The 17,629-nt window shown below is 42.7% G+C and overlaps 1 protein-coding gene across 8 annotated transcripts in view; it reads right to left on the reverse strand.

The window, feature by feature from the left end:
* Positions 1-17,629, reverse strand: part of VPS13D (vacuolar protein sorting 13 homolog D) — a 296,584-nt gene that overhangs the window by 254,654 nt on the left and 24,301 nt on the right. For 7 of the 8 annotated variants that reach the window (XR_004441096.1, XR_004441097.1, XM_033228304.1 and 4 more), the window contains 10 exons: positions 16,201-16,305; positions 13,206-13,376; positions 12,625-12,725; positions 11,613-11,781; positions 9,259-9,360; positions 8,903-9,104; positions 7,971-8,150; positions 2,456-2,586; positions 1,547-1,622; positions 294-464 (listed from right to left, as the gene is read on the reverse strand). Coding sequence is in view for 5 of the 8 variants with exons in the window: in XM_033228304.1 (XP_033084195.1) it covers positions 294-464; positions 1,547-1,622; positions 2,456-2,586; positions 7,971-8,150; positions 8,903-9,104; positions 9,259-9,360; positions 11,613-11,781; positions 12,625-12,725; positions 13,206-13,376; positions 16,201-16,305 (1,408 nt within the window). In the remaining 3 variants the exon portion in view is untranslated. Of the gene's footprint in view, positions 1-293; positions 465-1,546; positions 1,623-2,455; positions 2,587-7,970; positions 8,151-8,902; positions 9,105-9,258; positions 9,361-11,612; positions 11,782-12,624; positions 12,726-13,205; positions 13,377-16,200; positions 16,306-17,629 lie in introns of those variants that run through there. The other variant, XM_033228306.1, reaches the window with a different exon arrangement.

Genomic DNA, 17,629 nt, shown 5'->3' on the forward strand with positions numbered 1-17,629 from the left:
TCAGAATGACAGTATGACATAAAAATGGAAAAAAAAGAGAGAAATGAAAAGTATGACTAAATGCATGCTAAGTGGAGGCAAACAAAGAGAAAATATTTAAGGATATAGATTTATCTTGGAAAAGACTGTCCACAAACTTCTACCCTGATTTAGTAACAGGACAGGGCAACCCGACTGACTTACTCTACAGACCTTTTTTGTTGCTATCAGAGCATCTGAAAAACCCTTGTCCAGAACACCAGAAATAACAATAAAGATGTTTTTAAAAAGGAAGATCAAACAAAAAAGTTAACCTGAGGTATGAACCTTTCCCTTGTAGAAAAAGTCTGCTACTTTTTTAATGGCCTGCGGATTGTATATGATGTTCAAGGGCCTTGTGCTGACATTGAGTCGCCTCTCAAAGTGGCTGTGTGCCGGATTTCTCTCATACAGCATCTCAAAAACTGGGTCATCTGGGTCTGCAGCTAAAGGAAAGAATAGGAATAAGAACATGGAACAAAGCAAAAACGATAACTTTATTCTTAATAGACCTGTGAGAAATTCTGGAAAAACAGACATTTTCTAAATTATTTTCTAATTAGTTCACATTTATGCCTATCTTTAAAATAGAAAGCCTAATCAGGATTGACTGTTTAATTTTCCACAGGAATTACGTAGACTGGCCTGTTGTACTAGCTCCCATATCATGGAAACCAAGGACCTGAAGGCCCTGCAAGTTTGCCCAGTTAGTCTCAGGTTCGCATCTCCACTGAGAGAGGACCAGGCTGTCTCCAAGTCAAATCCAGGTGCACACAGCAAATCACTGTGCACAAAACAGAAAACATTCCCTCTTTTACTACTGATCAAAGACTACTGATCTGGTTTTTGCTGGAAAGCCCCCCAAAAAGAATTTTTAAATTATTAAAAAAAAAAAAAAAGGTCAGGCATGGTGGCTCATACTTGTAATCCCAGCACTTTGAGAGGCCAAGGAGTTCAAGACTAGCCTGGACAACATGGCAAATCCCCATCTCTACTAAATATACTAAAATTATCCGGACATGGTACCACACGTCTGTAATCCCAGCTAGGGCATGAGAATTACTCGAACCCGGGAGGCAGAGGTTGCAGTGAGCCAAGACCACGCTACTGCACTCCAGCCTGGGCGACAGAGCAAGGCCCTGTCTTAAAGAAAAATTAATTTTAGCCGGGCGCGGTGACTCAAGCCTGTAATCCCAGCACTTTGGGAGGCCGAGACGGGCGGATCACGAGGTCAGGAGATTGAGACCATCCTGGCTAACATGGTGAAACCCCGTCTCTACTAAAAAATACAAAAAACTAGCCGGGCGAGGTGGCGGGTGCCTGTAGTCCCAGCTACTCGGGAGGCTGAGGCAGGAGAATGGCGTAAACCCGGGAGGCGGAGCTTGCGATGAGCTGAGATCCGGCCACTGCACTCCAGCCCGGGCAATAGAGCGAGACTCCGTCTCCAAAAAAAAAAAAAAAAAGAAAAGAAAAGAAAAATTAATTTTAAAAATTTTTAAATTTTTTTTAAAAAAGTAGGACAAATTACCTGGGTAATGATCACTTCTGTCTGCAGACGTAGTTTGCACACCAAAAGACTGTGAAACTCTGCCAACTTCTTTTTGCTATTAAACAAACACACAAAAATGCATAGACGTCAGGGTGAGAGGAGAGTAAATTCACTAAACAAACCATCTTACTCTTTAGCAACACACTCCCTTAGCACAATCAAATCAAAACCCACTTTACCTCAGATTGAACACTTGCAGAATTGTTTCGTTTTCTGCCCTTTTCCCAATCTAGTGAGACTACATCTTTTCCTTTGTACTGACAATATGCTACTTTGCACTCAGCACATTTAATGAACAGTTGCTAAATGAAAATTAAACATGTCTAACTTTTCAAACTTTAAGTCTGCGTTCCCACCCTCTCCACAACCTTCCCCCAACCACAATAAAACTATGGACAGAATAAGGGGTTAACTACTCAACCATGTGAACAGTTTGTTGCCAACTTAAGATCAAAGATCTTATCGTTAATAATGTATATTTTGAAAATTATATATATATATATATATATAGAAAACTTGAGATGTTTCTGTTTTGGAACCCTGGCAAGATGAGATTTCATGTCAGTGACTAAGGGTCAGAAGGCAAGAAAATGACTGTTAGATACAGAAGAAACCCAAACACTGAAATGCAGAAAATAGTGGTCTTATAGCATTTTCTTCCAAATCAGAGCAAAATAGAGTATGGTGGCTACAACACAGGAGTGCAAGAAGGCATAGCCATAAATCTCACCAACATTTTCTCTTTAACAAATTCAAGAAACTTCTCTAATCCCAGCACATCAGCCTCAAGATCATCAAATGTCAGAACGAATCAGGTATCATTTGCCTAAAACAGACTACAATTTACCAACACTTTAGATACATTCATTATCCCACTGTTGTACATACTGGATTAGGGAAGACTAGAAGAGGAAACATAGTTCCTTCTGTAGCCAGGTCTCGAAGAAACAGTCCACCCAACCGGACTGAAAGCAACGAGGAATTTCTTCGAGGAAGAGACTCTGCTAGAAGTTTTACATCTATAAAACATAAGTAAAATAGTTGATACAATGCTTATGAGAGCCTAATGTGGTTTTAAAAATATTAGATATTCTATTTCACAGAGGATTATTAGAGATGATGAACTATTTTTCCTTGAAATTAAACAAACAAACAAAAAAACCCTATCTATCTATAGGCACATATTGCAGATATCACGGGTTTGGTTCCAGACCACTGCAATAAAGTAAGGATCACAATAAAGCGAGTCACACAAATTTTTTGGTTTCCCAGTGCACAGAAAAGTGATGTTCACACTATACAGTCATCTACTGAGTGTGCAATAGCATTATGCCTGAAACTACAATACAGATACCTTAATTTTAAAATATTTTATTGCTAGAAAGTACTAACAATCCTCTGAGTCTTCAGCGAGTTGTAATCTTCTTGCTGGTGGAAGGTCCTGCCTACATGTCGATGCCTGCTGACTGATCAGGGTGTGGTTGCTGAAGTGTTGGGGTTACTGTGGTGATTTCTCAAAATAAGACAACAATGAAGTTTGCTGCATCAACTGACTCTTCCTTTCACAGAAGATTTCTCTGTAGCAGGTGATGCTGTTTGATAAAGCATGTGTTTAACCACAGTAGAACTTTTTTCAAAACCACAGTCAATCCTCTCAAACCCTGCCATTAGCAAGTAAGTTTATTTAGCATCCTAAAAACTTTGTTGTCATTTCCTTTTTTTATTGTGTTTTCTTTTTTGAGACAGGGTCTCGCTTTGTCACCCAGGCTGGAGTACAGTGGTGCAATCATAGCTCACTGTAACTTCAGAGTCCTGAGCTCAAGGGATCCTCCTACCTCCCAAGTAGCTAGGACTACAGGTGTATGCCACCACAACCAACTAATTTTTTTTTTTTAATTTTCAGTAGGTCTTGCTGTGTTGCCCAGGCTGGTCGTGAACTCCTGGCCTGAAATGATCCTCCTGCCTTGGCCTCCCAAAGCGCTGGGATTACAGGCGTGAGCCACCACACCCAGCCTTTGGTTGTCATTTCAACAGTGTTCACTGTATCTTCACCAGGAGTAGATTCCATCTCAAGAAACCACCTTCTTTCCTCATCCGTAAGAAATAACTCTTCATCCATTCAAGTTTGATAACAAGATTACAGCAATTCAGTCACATTTTCAGGTTCGACTTCTAATTCTAGTTCTCTTGCTATTTACCCCACATTTGCAGTTACTTCCTCCACTTAAGTCTTGAATCCCTCAAAGTTATCCAAGAGGGTTGATTTCTTCCAAACTCCTGTTAATGTTGATATTTTGACCTCCTTCCATGAATTACAAATGTTCTTCATGGCATCTAGAATGGTGAATCCTTTCCCGAAGCTTCTCTATATACTTTACTCAGGTCCATCAGAGGAATCACTATTTATGGCAGCTATAGCCTATGAAATGTATTTCTTAAATAATAAAAATTGAGGCTGGGAGTGGTGACTCACACCTATAATCCCAGCACTTTTGGGGGCTGAAGCAGGAGGATCGTCTGAGGCCAGGAGTTTGAGACCACCCTGGCCAACAAAGTGAGAGCTCATCTCTGAATAAATTAAATAATTAATTAAAGAAACAAACAAACTTGAAAGTTGAAATTACTCCTGGATCCATGGGCTGCAGAATGGATGCTGTGTTAGCAGGCATGAAAACACCACCAATTTCTTTATACTTCTCCCAGCAGAGGTCTTGGGTGACTAGATGCATTATCCACGAGCAGCAATATTTTGAAAGGAATCTTTTTTTCTGAGCAGTAGGTCTCAATAGCAGCCTTAAAATCTTCAGTAAACCATGCTGTAAACAGATAGGCTGTCATCATCCAAGCTTTGTTGCTCCATTGATAGAACACAAGCAGAGGAGATTGAGCATAATTCTTAAGCGCCCTGGGATTTTCAGAAAGGTAAATCAGCAACTTAAAGTCACCAGCCGCACTGGCCCCTAACAAGAGAGTCAGCCTGTCCTTTGAAGCTTTGAAGCCAGGCATTGACTTCTCCTCTCTAGCTATGAAAAGTCCTAGATGGCATCTTCTTCCAATAGCAGGCTTTTTCATCTACAATGAAAATCTGTCATTTAGTATAGCAAGGATCTTAGCTGGATCTTCTGGATAACTTGCTGCAGCTTCCCCATCAGCACTGGCTGCTTCGCCTTGCACTTTCATGTTATAGAGATGGCTTCTTTCCTTCAAATTCATGAACCAACCTCTGTGAGCTTCAAACTCTTCTTCTGCAGTTTCCTCTCCTCTCTCAGCCTTCCCAGAACTGAAACGAGTTAAGGCCTTGCTGTGCTTTAGGCTTTGGCCTAAGGGAAGGCTGTGGCTACTTTGATCTTCTATCCAGACCATTCAAACTTTCTTCATTGCAGCAGTAAGGCTGTTTTGCTTTCTGATCATTCGTGTGTTTGCTGAAGTAGCACTTTTATTAATAATTTCCTTCAAGAACTTTTCCTTTGCATTCACAACTTGGCTAACTGTTTGGCACAAGTGGCCTAGCTTTTGGCCTATCTCAGCTTTCGACATGTCTTCCTCACTAAGCTTAATCACGTTTAGCTTTTGATTTAAAGTGAAAGATGTGCACGTTTAGCTTCTGATTTAAAATGAGAGACATGTGACTCTTCCTTTCACCTGAACATTTAGAAGCCATTGTAGGTTTATTAATTAGCCAGATTTCAACATTGTGTCTCAGGCAATAGGGAGGCCCGAGGAGAGGAGAAGAGACAAGGAAATGGCCAGTCGGTGAAACAGTTGGAACATACACAGTATTTACAGTTACCATCTTTGATGGGCATGGTTCATGGCACTCCAAAACAAATAAAATAATAACATTACAAATCAGATCACCATAACAGAATAATCATGGAAAAGTCTGAAATATTGGGCAAATTACCAAAATGTGACACAGAGACACAAAGTGAGCACATGCTGTTGGAAAAATGGCACCTGTAGACTTGCTCATTTTCAAATCTTCAATTTGTAAAAAATGCAGTGTGGCCGGCGCGGTGGCTCAAGCCTGTAATCCCAGCACTTTGGGAGGCCGAGACGGGCGGATCACGAGGTCAGGAGATCGAGACCATCCTGGCTAACACGGTGAAACCCCGTCTCTACTAAAAAAAATACAAAACTAGCCGGGCGAGATGGCGGGCGCCTGTAGTCCAGCTACTCGGGAGGCTGAGGCGAGAGAATGGCGTAAACCCGGGAGGCGGAGCTTGCAGTGAGCTGAGATCCGGCCACTGCACTCCAGCCTGGGCGACAGAGCGAGACTCCGTCTCAAAAAAAAAAAAAAAAAAAAATGCAGTGTCTATGAAGTGCAATCAGGCAAAGTGCAATAAAATGAAGTGTGCCTGTATCTATCCAGCTATCTAAACATACAAAGACCGTTAGAAGTTTCCCAGCAGAATGAATTTTAAATAGCACCTTTCAATTCAGTTCAAGTAATCTGCTAGTTAATACTAAGTTTATGACAGCTCAATTTTCTACAGTATGAAGTCAAACAAACTGGCTTTTAAAAAAAAAAATCATTTGTCCTTCTTCAACTACTGAGGAATCTCAAATAAGTTACTGTTTTATGGACTGAAATAAAAATATCTGTGAGATGTCCAAACCAACATCTGCATATTTATACACCTTTAATTCAAAGTCACAAAAAGAAGGCAAATAATGTCCAGTCCATCCTCATTATTCACAGATTCCGTATTTGCACATTTGCTTACTTGCTAAAATTTGTAACCCCAAAATTAATCCTCATGGCACTGTCAGTCATTCAGACACTCACAGAGCAGAAAAAAATTCAAGCCGCCTGATGTGCACATTCCCACCTGAGTTCAAACAAGGCAACGCTCTGTCTCCTCGTTTCAGCTCTCACACTGTGAACAAACATCCTTCCCATGGTCTTCTATTTAGAGCCATGTTTTTCATGCTTCTGTGCTTTTTGCTTGCGGTTTCACTGTTTAAAACAATCCCCTAGTGCTAAAGTGCTGTCTAGTGCAAGAAGACTGTGATGTGCGTTACAAAAATAATATGAGGCCAGGCGCGGTGGCTCACGCCTGTAATCCCAACACTTTGGGAGGCTGAGGCGGGCAGATCACGAGGTCAGGAGATCAAGACCATCCTGGCGAACACAGTGAAACCCCGTCTCTACTAAAAATACAAAAATAATTAGCCAGGAGTGGTGGTGGGCGCCTGTAGTCCCAGCTACTTGGGAAGCTGAGGCAGGAGAATGGCGTGAACCCAGGAGGCAGAACTTGCAGTGAGTCGAGATTGCGCCACTGCACTCCAGCCTGGGCAACAAAGTGAGACTCCGTCTCAAAAAAAAAAAAAAAATGAGTATTAGAGAAACTTCATGCAGGCATGAGTCACAGTGCTATAGGCCATGAGTTCAATGTTAATAATCAATAACACAATGCTCCTTGACTTAGGATGGAGTTATGATAAAACCCACCATAAGCTGAAAATATCATAAGTCAGCTGAGCACAATGCCTCATGCCTGTAATCCCAGCAGTTCGGGAACCCGAGGGCAGATTACTTGAGGTCAGGAGTTCAAGACCAGCCTGGCCAACATGGCGAAACCCTGTCTCCACTAAAAATACAAAAATTAGCTGGGCATGGTGGTGTGCACCTGTAGTCCCAGCTATTCAGGAGGCTGAGGCAGGAAAATCACTTGAACCCAAGAGGCAGAGGTTGCAGTGACCAGAGATCACACTACTGCACTCCAGCCTAGGCGACAGAGCAAGACTCTGTCTCAAAAAAAAGAAAGAAAGAAAGAAAGAAAATATCATAAGCCAAAAATGCATTTCATACACCTAACCTACTGGACATCACAGCTTGGCCTAGCCCACCTTAAAAGTGCTCAGAACACTTACATTAGCCTACAGGTAGGCAAAATCATCTAGCAACACAGTCCACTGTAGACTATTAGCTGCTTACCTCATGATAGCATGGCTGACTGGGAGCTGTGGCTCACTGTTGCTGCCCAGCATCTTCAGAGAATATCATACTACCTACCTTTAGCCCAGGAAAAGATCAAAATTCAAAATCCAAAGTATGACTTCTATTGAATGTGTAGCACTTTTGTGCCACTTGTAAAGTCAAAAAATCCAAAGTCAAAGTATCCTAAGTCGAGGACTGTCTGTATATTTATATTAAATGTCTTTAAATACAGACACACATTTTAAAAGTAAGGTTAGGTACTGATCAATTGATGAACGTTATGACCAGAGGTTCACATGAACCTAACCCAGTAGTTCCCCTAAGAGCAATGGTTCCACATTGGGTAATACAGTTTTCGCACTGACTTTCTAGACTATCCTACAGCGAATAATGAGAATCGCCTGGACATTGGCCCACAGAGAGACAACAGTGGCAGGTAGTTTCTTAGGGGCAGTGTACCTGAAAACTCGAGCTGCATGAAAGCACTTTCATTCATTTGAGGAGTTCCTTGCTCCTTGTGTAACAGAGTCACTGTACCTCGCTGCAACTGCAAATTCAGTTTGGCAAAGACATGATCTCGCTTTGTATATGTGTTCATACACGAGGCATCTGCAGTGGGGTCAAAAAACTCCTCGGTGCCTAAATGGTAAGGGAGAAAAGACTGTAAGAAAAAACATGGAAGAATAAAAAAGCACCAGCAAGCAGACTGACCACAGTTATGATGATGTTAGTTTAACTATTTTTCCCTGTGTTAAGGAAGAACTCCAAAGTCATGGGTGACTGTTTTATAGTATTTCCTAATATAAAACAACCCTAATTGTTTTTTAAGGGATCTTATCAACTTATTATCAAACCAGGAAGGATAAGATTCATGATAAGGGACGGTACAAAGCAGTGCTGCCCAGTATGGTGAAATGGTCCACATCTGTGATGTCCAGTACAGTGGCCACTAACTACATGTGGCTACCGAGCACTGGGAGCACAACGTGGCTAATGTGCTAGTGCAATTAAGAAATTAAATTTTTACTTGTATTCAATTTGAATTAAATTTTAGTAGCCATTTGTGCTTATGGCTAGATACCGGACACTGCAGGTTTAAGAGAGGCTCTAGACTGGTATTCAAATTTCAGAGTTTAAAATTGTTGAACTTGTTCAAATTTAGCTCTTTTACAACCTCTGCCTCTCAGCTCTATCTGAAACTGCATTAATATGTACACTTAGTCACGGAGTTACAAATGGAGTATCTCCCAAAATATTTCTTCTCTTAGCCTCCATGAACATAAACTGTTTTCCAAATATCTACTTTTGTTAAATTTGAAAAATACCACAAGCGGTTGCACAAATAACAGACCAATTTGTTTGAATCAAGTGAAGGCCAGCTCCCACCGTACCCAGGATCTCTTCGGGAATCCACTGCTCCTGTTGCTCTGCTGACAGTCCCTCAACCACATTCCCTTCTGGGGTTTGCTGCCCATACCAGCCACCCCATCCAGGAAACCAGGACTGAAGATACTGCAGCATCCCACTGCCTCCACCAGGTTCTGGGTCTCCCGGAGAGGCTCCTGGAGAATCAAACTGAGGCTCCCGCAGACTCTGTGTCAATCACAAAGGAGCATAGGTGAGTACTCAAAGATAAAAGCAAGCTGTGACATGCTGCTGTTTCCCCCACAGGAGCATAAGCACATCAAAACTGCAGCACTCGGGGTGTGCTGGGTCTGAACAAATCCTCTTGTAGAGGATTTCTTACCTCTGCTAGTTCTTCTTGTTTGTGAAATCGATCATGAACCAGTTCACGCAAAATCTTCAATTCCTCAAAGCTCTGTTCCTCTTCAATCCGACACATTTCCTCCTGTTTGGGTGAAAACAAAAGCAAATAAACAAAAACACAAACGTTGTACATCCAGAGACACTGGACACCCTCACAAGCCACTAAAAGTACAGCACAGGAAACTCTCTGGTCCCCTGCATTTCCACTGAAGGCCAACAAACAAGATAAATAGTTCCATGATTGCTGTTTCTGGCTTAAGCAGCTTTCCATATCATCCAGTAGATGTTATTTGGTCTTAAAAACATCACTAACAATTCTCCAGAAATTGAGCTCTATGAAAGAAGGGGGAAAAAAAAATCACTAACAAGTTTCATGATATCTGAGATGAATGGTGAATGGAGAGGGAATGAAGAAGAGCAGTACTCAGTTTTAAGAGTCATTAAAGCGTATGGACTGTTGCAGCACCCACATTTTGAACAGCATTGACCCCATTTACAAAGGGCTTCCACATGTATTAGCTCAGATGAGCAGTAAACAGCCTAGTTATCGCTCTTCCTGAAACCCAGGACCAAGTTTCCACAGGAAGTGTGCAGGCTCCAGCTCTTTTACAATTCATGTAGGAAATTAGCAAGAACGTGGTCATTTTCACTTGTTTCACACTAGTTAGGAAAGAACCATGATACCCAGCTACATTTTTTAAAAGCAGAATTAGCTGTCCTGAACTGCTTCTTACACCGTAACATTAAGAAAAAAGGAGATTTTACATGTTTACTTGCTCATCTCAGTTGTAAATGAGATTTTCTCTCCCTCTGTGTCTTTGCCTGTGTCTTTAAGACAATCATCCAAGGGCTGGGCGCAGTGGCTCAGGTCTGTAATCCCAGTACTTTGGGAGGTCAAAGCGGGCCAACCGCTTGAGCCCAGGAGTTCCAGATCAGCCTGGGCAGCATAGCAAAACCCTGTCTCTATAAAAGATACAAAACAGCCGGGTATGGTGACGCGTAACTACTCAGGAGGCTGAGGTGGGAGGATCCCTTCAGCCAAGGAGGCTGAGGTTGCAGTGAGCCAAGATTGCACCACTGAACTCCAGCAAGGATGACAGAAGGAGATCCTGTCTCAGAAAAAAAAAGGGTAGGCTGGGGGCGGTGGAGCCTGAGGCAGGCAGATCACTTAAGCTCATGAGTTCAAGACCAGCCTGGGCAGAAGGGTGAAACCCCATCTCCACAAAAAATAAAAAATTAGACAGTTGTGATGCGGGCCTATAGTCCCAGCTACTTGAGAGGCTGAGGTGGGAGAATGGCTTGAGCCCAGGGGGCAGAGGATGCAGTGAGCATGATCACGCCACTGTATTCCAGCCTAGACAATAGAGCCAGACCTTGTCTCAAAAAAAATTTAGAAAAAGGAAAGAAAAGAGAAAAGAAAATCATCCACAATGTCTGGTTTATTTTATCCTTCTCATAAGGTTCCTGCGTCAGTAACCATGTCTGACACTGGTGATAAAAGCATTAGCAAAGTGAGTGGGCCACAGCCTCAGGGTGCTGGCAGGAGAGGCGCTAACCACTAGGGATTCAGCATTGCCCTCAGAGACCACACAGCAGGAGCTGAAGGGAAAAGTACTCCTTTGTGCCTGGAAGAGTCTACTAAACAAATGGTTAGTTAAGGGGCAGTACCTGAGCCAAAATCCTGGAAACAGTCTAAGCTGCTACTGCAAAAATTGATGCTCACAAAACTGAAACAAAACAAGCAGCAAAGCAATCCCCAATACCTTCCCCCGAGAGAGCAGGCAGACAGTAGAGAAGGGGTGGGGTCCTATGCCAGGGCTCCAGGAGGGGGCATTCTAAGGGCCTTTAACCCTACTATTAACTAAACCATGAGCTTGCCTTCACCACGTACTGCACCCTTTTCTGCCTAGCCTCTACCACCTAAACATCCAAGCTCAATCAAGTCCCCTAGGATTACAGAAAACAGAGGCCAACGTTCACAGAGATTACAGACTTTGAAGTAAAGAATTAGGACTCGGATCAGGCTTTGAAGAGAGGCGGGTGACTGCATGAAAGAGTCTCTCGAGCTGGGGGACAGGCGTGTGGGCACAAAGTCATAGCAGGACCACGGTGTCTTTCTTCCTCCTATCCCATGGCCAGGCTCTCCTCGGGCAGCGGAGTATGGAAGATGCTCCTGGCTTTATTCTCACCCTACTAAGACCAATTCTATCCTGTAAAATTTTGCCACTTTGGCATGGGACTTTATTACTTCACAGATCCCATTTTCTTTAGTCTTTGAGAGAACATTCTTACCTTGTGAATAAGACAAGAAACACAAGACCACAGTCCACTTACCTTGTCATCTGTGGACAGCAGGCCTCCTTTTAACTTGTTGAAATACTTGTCAGTGTAAGATACAGCATCGCGAGCACGGTGCAACATGAAGTCCCAGGTGCAGCGTTTCCTCTGCTCTCTGATCTCATATAAGTTAGCATTCAAAGCAAAATACCACCATTCTCGGCAGCTGAAATAGTCCATAACAAGGTAATCACTTCTTACAACAAAAGCAACGAAAAGGCTACCAATCCAGGACAATCCACATAACCCCACTCCTCTCCTGAGACATCTTTTCTCTTGTCAGCCACCAGTTCATATATTAAGCTCATCTTAATATTAAACCCACTAGGTGGAGAAGGCAAATCTGCCAAAGAACATCAAATAATAGATCCCAAATGTATATATCAATAACATAGTTCTCAATTGGTTTGAATTTTAATATCCGTCCCCTCCACTGACAGAATATCGAAGGCTGACTGTAAGGTAAATACCGTCTTAAGATAATTACCAAGGATGTGACTACTAAAGATTTTTAATTGAATACTTCTAACTAAAGACATGGAACTACATAGGATCTTTAAAAAGTTTTATTATATCACGCTGGTCAAATTTATCACTGCAACATGAAAATAGTATTCAGTTTTGCTATGGAGGCTGCAAAGAGTACTATGTAAATGTTGACCAAACAACCTGGGAGAAAAAACACAGGGAAGTAGGTTCAAAGAATATTTAAAGTATTTTAATATACACCAGATCCCACCAGAGCAACATCAGCCTACTTGCTAAATGAGACTGAGAGGATCCTCTGAATTTTACTACACTCAGTCTAAGAGTAAGCTGATGACACCAAATAAATATACAGAAAGAATATCAACAATGATAAACAACGGGAATGGCATTCCAAGGACCAGAAAAAATCAATTGTACTTTTATCTCCAAACAAGGGTAAAGGACAGCGAGGCGTATTTCTGATCTATGCACATAATAAGAATAGACTTCCAAATGCATGACCACACTGAGAAGCCCTTACTTCTTAGATATCGCCACTCTGGGTTTCCACCTTCGGAACTTCACCTGCCTCTCCTTTCGTTCCAGCTCCTTGAGGAATTCCATGATTTGCCGGTATTGCAGCTTTTTATTAGAGGTTAAGAGATACTAGGTTAGAATTGGTTTGTTTCTTTTACTCAGTTAAGACCTATATCCAACAAGAACAATTCACATTAGTTGATCCACTGAATTGAAACCCAGTGCAAACTGAAACACCAAAATACCAGCATCAAGTGGCCTGTTTCTCTGAACACTGACAGTTAAGCCTATGCATTGCCGTATCGCTTGTATTTTTTGTTCGGCTCTTAAAAATATCAAAACAAAACTAGCCTCCTTTCCAATCCATACCACCAACTAATTAAAAAAAAAAAAAAAAACTACCCTGAGATCAACCCATTTTAACTATGTAACAGATAGTGAGTTTTATACCTAACACAATTTTGGTCTGGAGGGAAATGGTCTCAGGTGAACTTTCTTTCCTGGTGAGGACACATTAATATCAAGACTTTCACCGCAGTCACCAGTGTGACAGTGAGTAGATGCCACTGAGAAGAAAGGGCATACCTGAGAGAGTTTCAAGGGAATGGTCTCCAGCTGAATATCACAATCAATACGGGGACTGTGCCGAGACCGTAGGGGCTTCTTGGAGCAGTTTCTCTTCAAAAGAGCAGATGCAAACACAGGCTCCAGGACGTAGTGATGGCTGCGACTCTCCATGCTCCTGGCCATGGCCTCCTGTGTGTCACAAGAACATCTGCTCTGCTCAGAATGGCTTTCCGTCTGGGAGTCACTCTTTTACAATGTTGGGGTTTTATGAGAAACAGTGGAGCACAGTCACAGGCTGTGTCATAGCAGCAAATGTTTTTGTCTGTTTTGTTTTTATTCATTTTTATTCTTTGTATATGAGGACAGGATCTCACTATATTGCCCTGTCTGGTCTTGAACCCCTAGGCTCAAGTGATCCTCCTGCCTCCCAAAGTGCTGGGATTATAGGCATGAGTCACCAGGCCTGGCCAACAGCAAATGTTTTTAGGATCAAGTAACATGTTGGTATGTTATCTAATCAACAGTGTATTGTATCAAAATCCAAAAACACTATAAAACTGGGTTATAAAACTCTCTAGTATTTTAAATTTTTTATTTATATTTCTTTTTTCTTTTCTTCTTTTTTTTTTGAGACGAGTCTTGCTGTGTTGCCAGGCTGGAATGCAGTGACGCAATCTCGGCCCACTGCAACCTCCAACTCCCTGGTTCAAGCGATTTTCCTGCTTCCGCCTCTCAAGTAGCTGGGATTACAGGCATGCACCACCATGCCCAGCTAATTTTTATATTTTTAGTACAGACAGGGTTTCACCATGTTGGCCAGGATAGTCTCGATCTCCTGACCTCATGATCCGCCCACCTTGGCCTCCCAAAGTGCTGGGATTACAGGTGTGAGCCACTGCACCCAGCCTTTACGTTTCTTAATAGGTAATACATTCACACGGCTTAAAATTTTAAAGGAAAAAAAAGGTGAAATCTCTCTTTCCTGGTCTCATCCCCAGCCACCCACTTACCTCCTCAGAGGCAACCAACGACACCAGCTTCTCATGTCTCCCACCCAAGCCATTCTGTACACATGCAGAGACATCTGTAATTTTCTGTTTTCTTCAACAAATGCTATAAATGCTGTTTTTACCTTAGTTTAACTTCATACTATATCTTAAGAGACTATTACAGTCATCATAAAGATCTTTATTATTTACAGCTGCATATTGTTTTACTGTATGGATACAGTGTTTATGTAATCGAATTAAAACAAAAACCGGCCGGGTATGGTGATGCCTGTAATCCCAGCACTTAGTGAGGCCGAGGCAGGTGGATCACCTAAGGTCAGGAGTTCGAGACCAGCCTGGCCAACATGGCGAAACCCCGTCTCTACTAAAAATACAAAAATTAGCTGGGCATAGTGGCATGCACCTGTAATCCCAGCTACTCGGGAGGCTGACGCAGGAGAATCACTTAAACCCTGGAGGTGGAGGTTGCAGTGAGACGAGATCGCACCACTGCACTCCAGCCCGGGCAACAGAGTGAGACGCCACCTCAAAAAAAAAAAAGAAGAAAAAAACCATCATGTACAATAGTATCCAAGCGAAAGATAACCCTGGGTGGGGGGAAAAAAATGAGCTATTTTCCCCCATTTCACTTAAACCACCTATAAATTATTTATAGAAGGATTAAACTGGCTGGGTGTGGTGGCTCACACCTGTAATCCCAACACTTTGGGAGGCCAAGGTAGGAGGAGCACTTCAGGTCAGGAGTTCAAGACCAGCCTGGCCTGGCCAACATGATGAAACCCCATCTCTACTAAAAATATAAACATTAGCTGGGCATGGTGGTGGGCGTCTGTAAACCCAGCTATTGGGGAGGCTGAGGCAGGAGAATTGCTTGCATCCAGGAGGCAAAGATCACAGTAAGCCAAGACTGCGCTGCTGCACTCCAGCCTGGGCGACAGGGAGAGACTCCATCTCAAAAAAAAAAGAAAAAGAAAAGGAAGAAAGATTAAACTGAGATGTTTTTTAATCCTTCACAAACAATAATATTTCATATCTGATGATTTATGACTTTTTAAATATCACTTAAGGGAATGCCACCAAAGTGAAGTTTAAACATAAACGCGTTAAGAAAGTTCCTCTTAAAGGCCGGGCGCGGTGGCTCAAGCCTGTAATCCCAGCACTTTGGGAGGCCGAGACGGGTGGATCACAAGGTCAAGAGATCGAGACCATCCTGGCTAATATGGTGAAACCCCATCTCTACTAAAAAATACAAAAAACTAGCCGGGCGAGGTGGCGGGCGCCTGTAGTCCCAGCTACTTGGGAGGCTGAGGTGAGAGAATGGCGTGAACCCGGGAGGCAGCGGAGCTTGCAGTGAGCTGAGATCCGGCCACTGCACTCCAGCCCAGGCAACACAGCGAGACTCCGTCTCAAAAAAAAAAACAAAAACAAAAAGAAAGTTCCTCTTTAAGATTCAGTGCTAGTGCTCTGTTCATTTAAAATCTAGATGTCTAGGCCAGGTGTGGGGGCTCATGCCTATAATCCCAGCACTTTGGAAGGCCAAGCGGGAGGATTGCTTGAGCACAAGAGTTTAAGACCAGCCTGGACAACAGAGTGAGACCCTATCTCTACAAAAATAAATAAATAAATGATGGAAAAACTCTAGATGCATAACTATGTTACATGCACATGCAAACAATGGAATACTATGCAGTAGTCAGAGCAATGAATTGGAAGTACAAACAGCAACATCTTAAAAACATAGCTTTAGTTGAATAAAATAAACCAAAGAAACCTATAATCTAGTATAAATGTAAAACATACATAAAATAAAGCACTATAAATTGTTCAAAGTCACATACATATCAAGTACCTCAAGCAAACACACTTGAGAGTGAATGGCTTTAGAGGAACAGTGGGTGGGAATGGGAATCAGAGATGCAGGAGCCAAAAGCCTCCATGGCAATGATCCTACGCCACTTCCCTTCCATGCTGTCTTGTAACAAAGCCCCCTGCTGAAACCATACCTGTAACTCCACCTGAGGCAAATCCCCCAGTAAAGTGCAATCGACATCCCAATAGATGCTAAATTCTGCTACGTCTAATTGCTTTTTCCGCATTAGTTTCTGTACCTGAGGTAAAAAAGACAAAGAAGAAAACAGGATGACTGTCTTTATTCGTGAATGCCATTCATTCAACAAACCATTTGTAAAAAATCATGTGTCAGGTACTTTACGAGGTGCTGTGGATATACAACTCAAAACATGCTTCTGCTCTTACAGAGTTCAAAATCTAGCTAACTGGGGATACAAACATAGAAATACATAATTTGAATGACACAGAGGGAAGCAGAAGAAAAATCTATACAATGCTATGAGCAAACAAGAAAATGTCACTGTGCAGATGACTGTCGAAAGATGTAAAAGTTTCAGGCAAATGGTCAGGTGGGAGGAAAGGGCTGGGTCAACCATACAGTCCTCCCTCAGTATCCACAGGGAGTTGGTTCCAGGAACCCCAAAGATACAAAAATCTGCAAATGCTTGAGTCTCTTAAAATGGCATAGTATTTGCACACAACATACCCATATATCCTCCCTGTACACTTTAAATCGTCTCTAGATTACTTTTTTTTTTTTTTTTGAGACAGAGTCTCACTCTGTCGCCCGGGCTGGAGTGCAGTGGCCGGATCTCAGCTCACTGCAAGCTCCGCCTCCCAGGTTTACGCCATTCTCCTGCCTCAGCCTCCCAAGTAGCTGGGACTACAGATGCCCGCCACCTCGCCCGGCTAGCTTTTTGTATTTTTTAGTAGAGACGGGGTTTCACCGTGTTAGCCAGGATGGTCTCGATCTCCTGACCTCGTGATCCGCCCATCTCGGCCTCCCAAAGTGCTGGGATTACAGGCTTGAGCCACCGTGCCCAGCCTCTAGATTACTTACAATACCTCATACAATGTAAATGCTATGTAAATCATTGTTATACTGAATTTTCTTTTTTTTTTTTTTTTGAGATGGAGTTTCACTCTTGTTGCCCAGGTTGGAGTACAACGGCACGATCTTGGCTCACTGCAACCTCCACCTCCCGGGTTCAAGTGATTCTCCTGCCTCGGTCTCCTGAGTAGCTGGGATTACAGGCATGCGCCACCACGCCCGGCTAATTTTTTTATTTTTAATAGAGATGGGGTTTCACCATGTTTCCCAGACTGGTCTTGAATTTGTGAGCTCAGGCGATCTGCCCGCCTCGACCTCCCAAAGTGCTGGGATTACAGGCGTGAGCCACTGCGCCCAGCCAGACGGGGAGTATTTTTGATCCCGTGTTGGTGGAACCATGGATATGGAACCTGAGCATATGGAAGGGCAACCGTACAAAAGGCCTGATATCTTCAGGGAACAGTGAGTCTATCTGTGTAACTGGAACACTGGATGTGTGGGGTGGGAGCAGTATTGGTATATGTGGATGA

This window comes from Trachypithecus francoisi, unplaced genomic scaffold, assembly GCF_009764315.1.
Source record: "Trachypithecus francoisi isolate TF-2019V2 unplaced genomic scaffold, Tfra_2.0 Lachesis_group12, whole genome shotgun sequence".
NCBI classification, from domain to species: Eukaryota; Metazoa; Chordata; class Mammalia; order Primates; family Cercopithecidae; genus Trachypithecus; species Trachypithecus francoisi.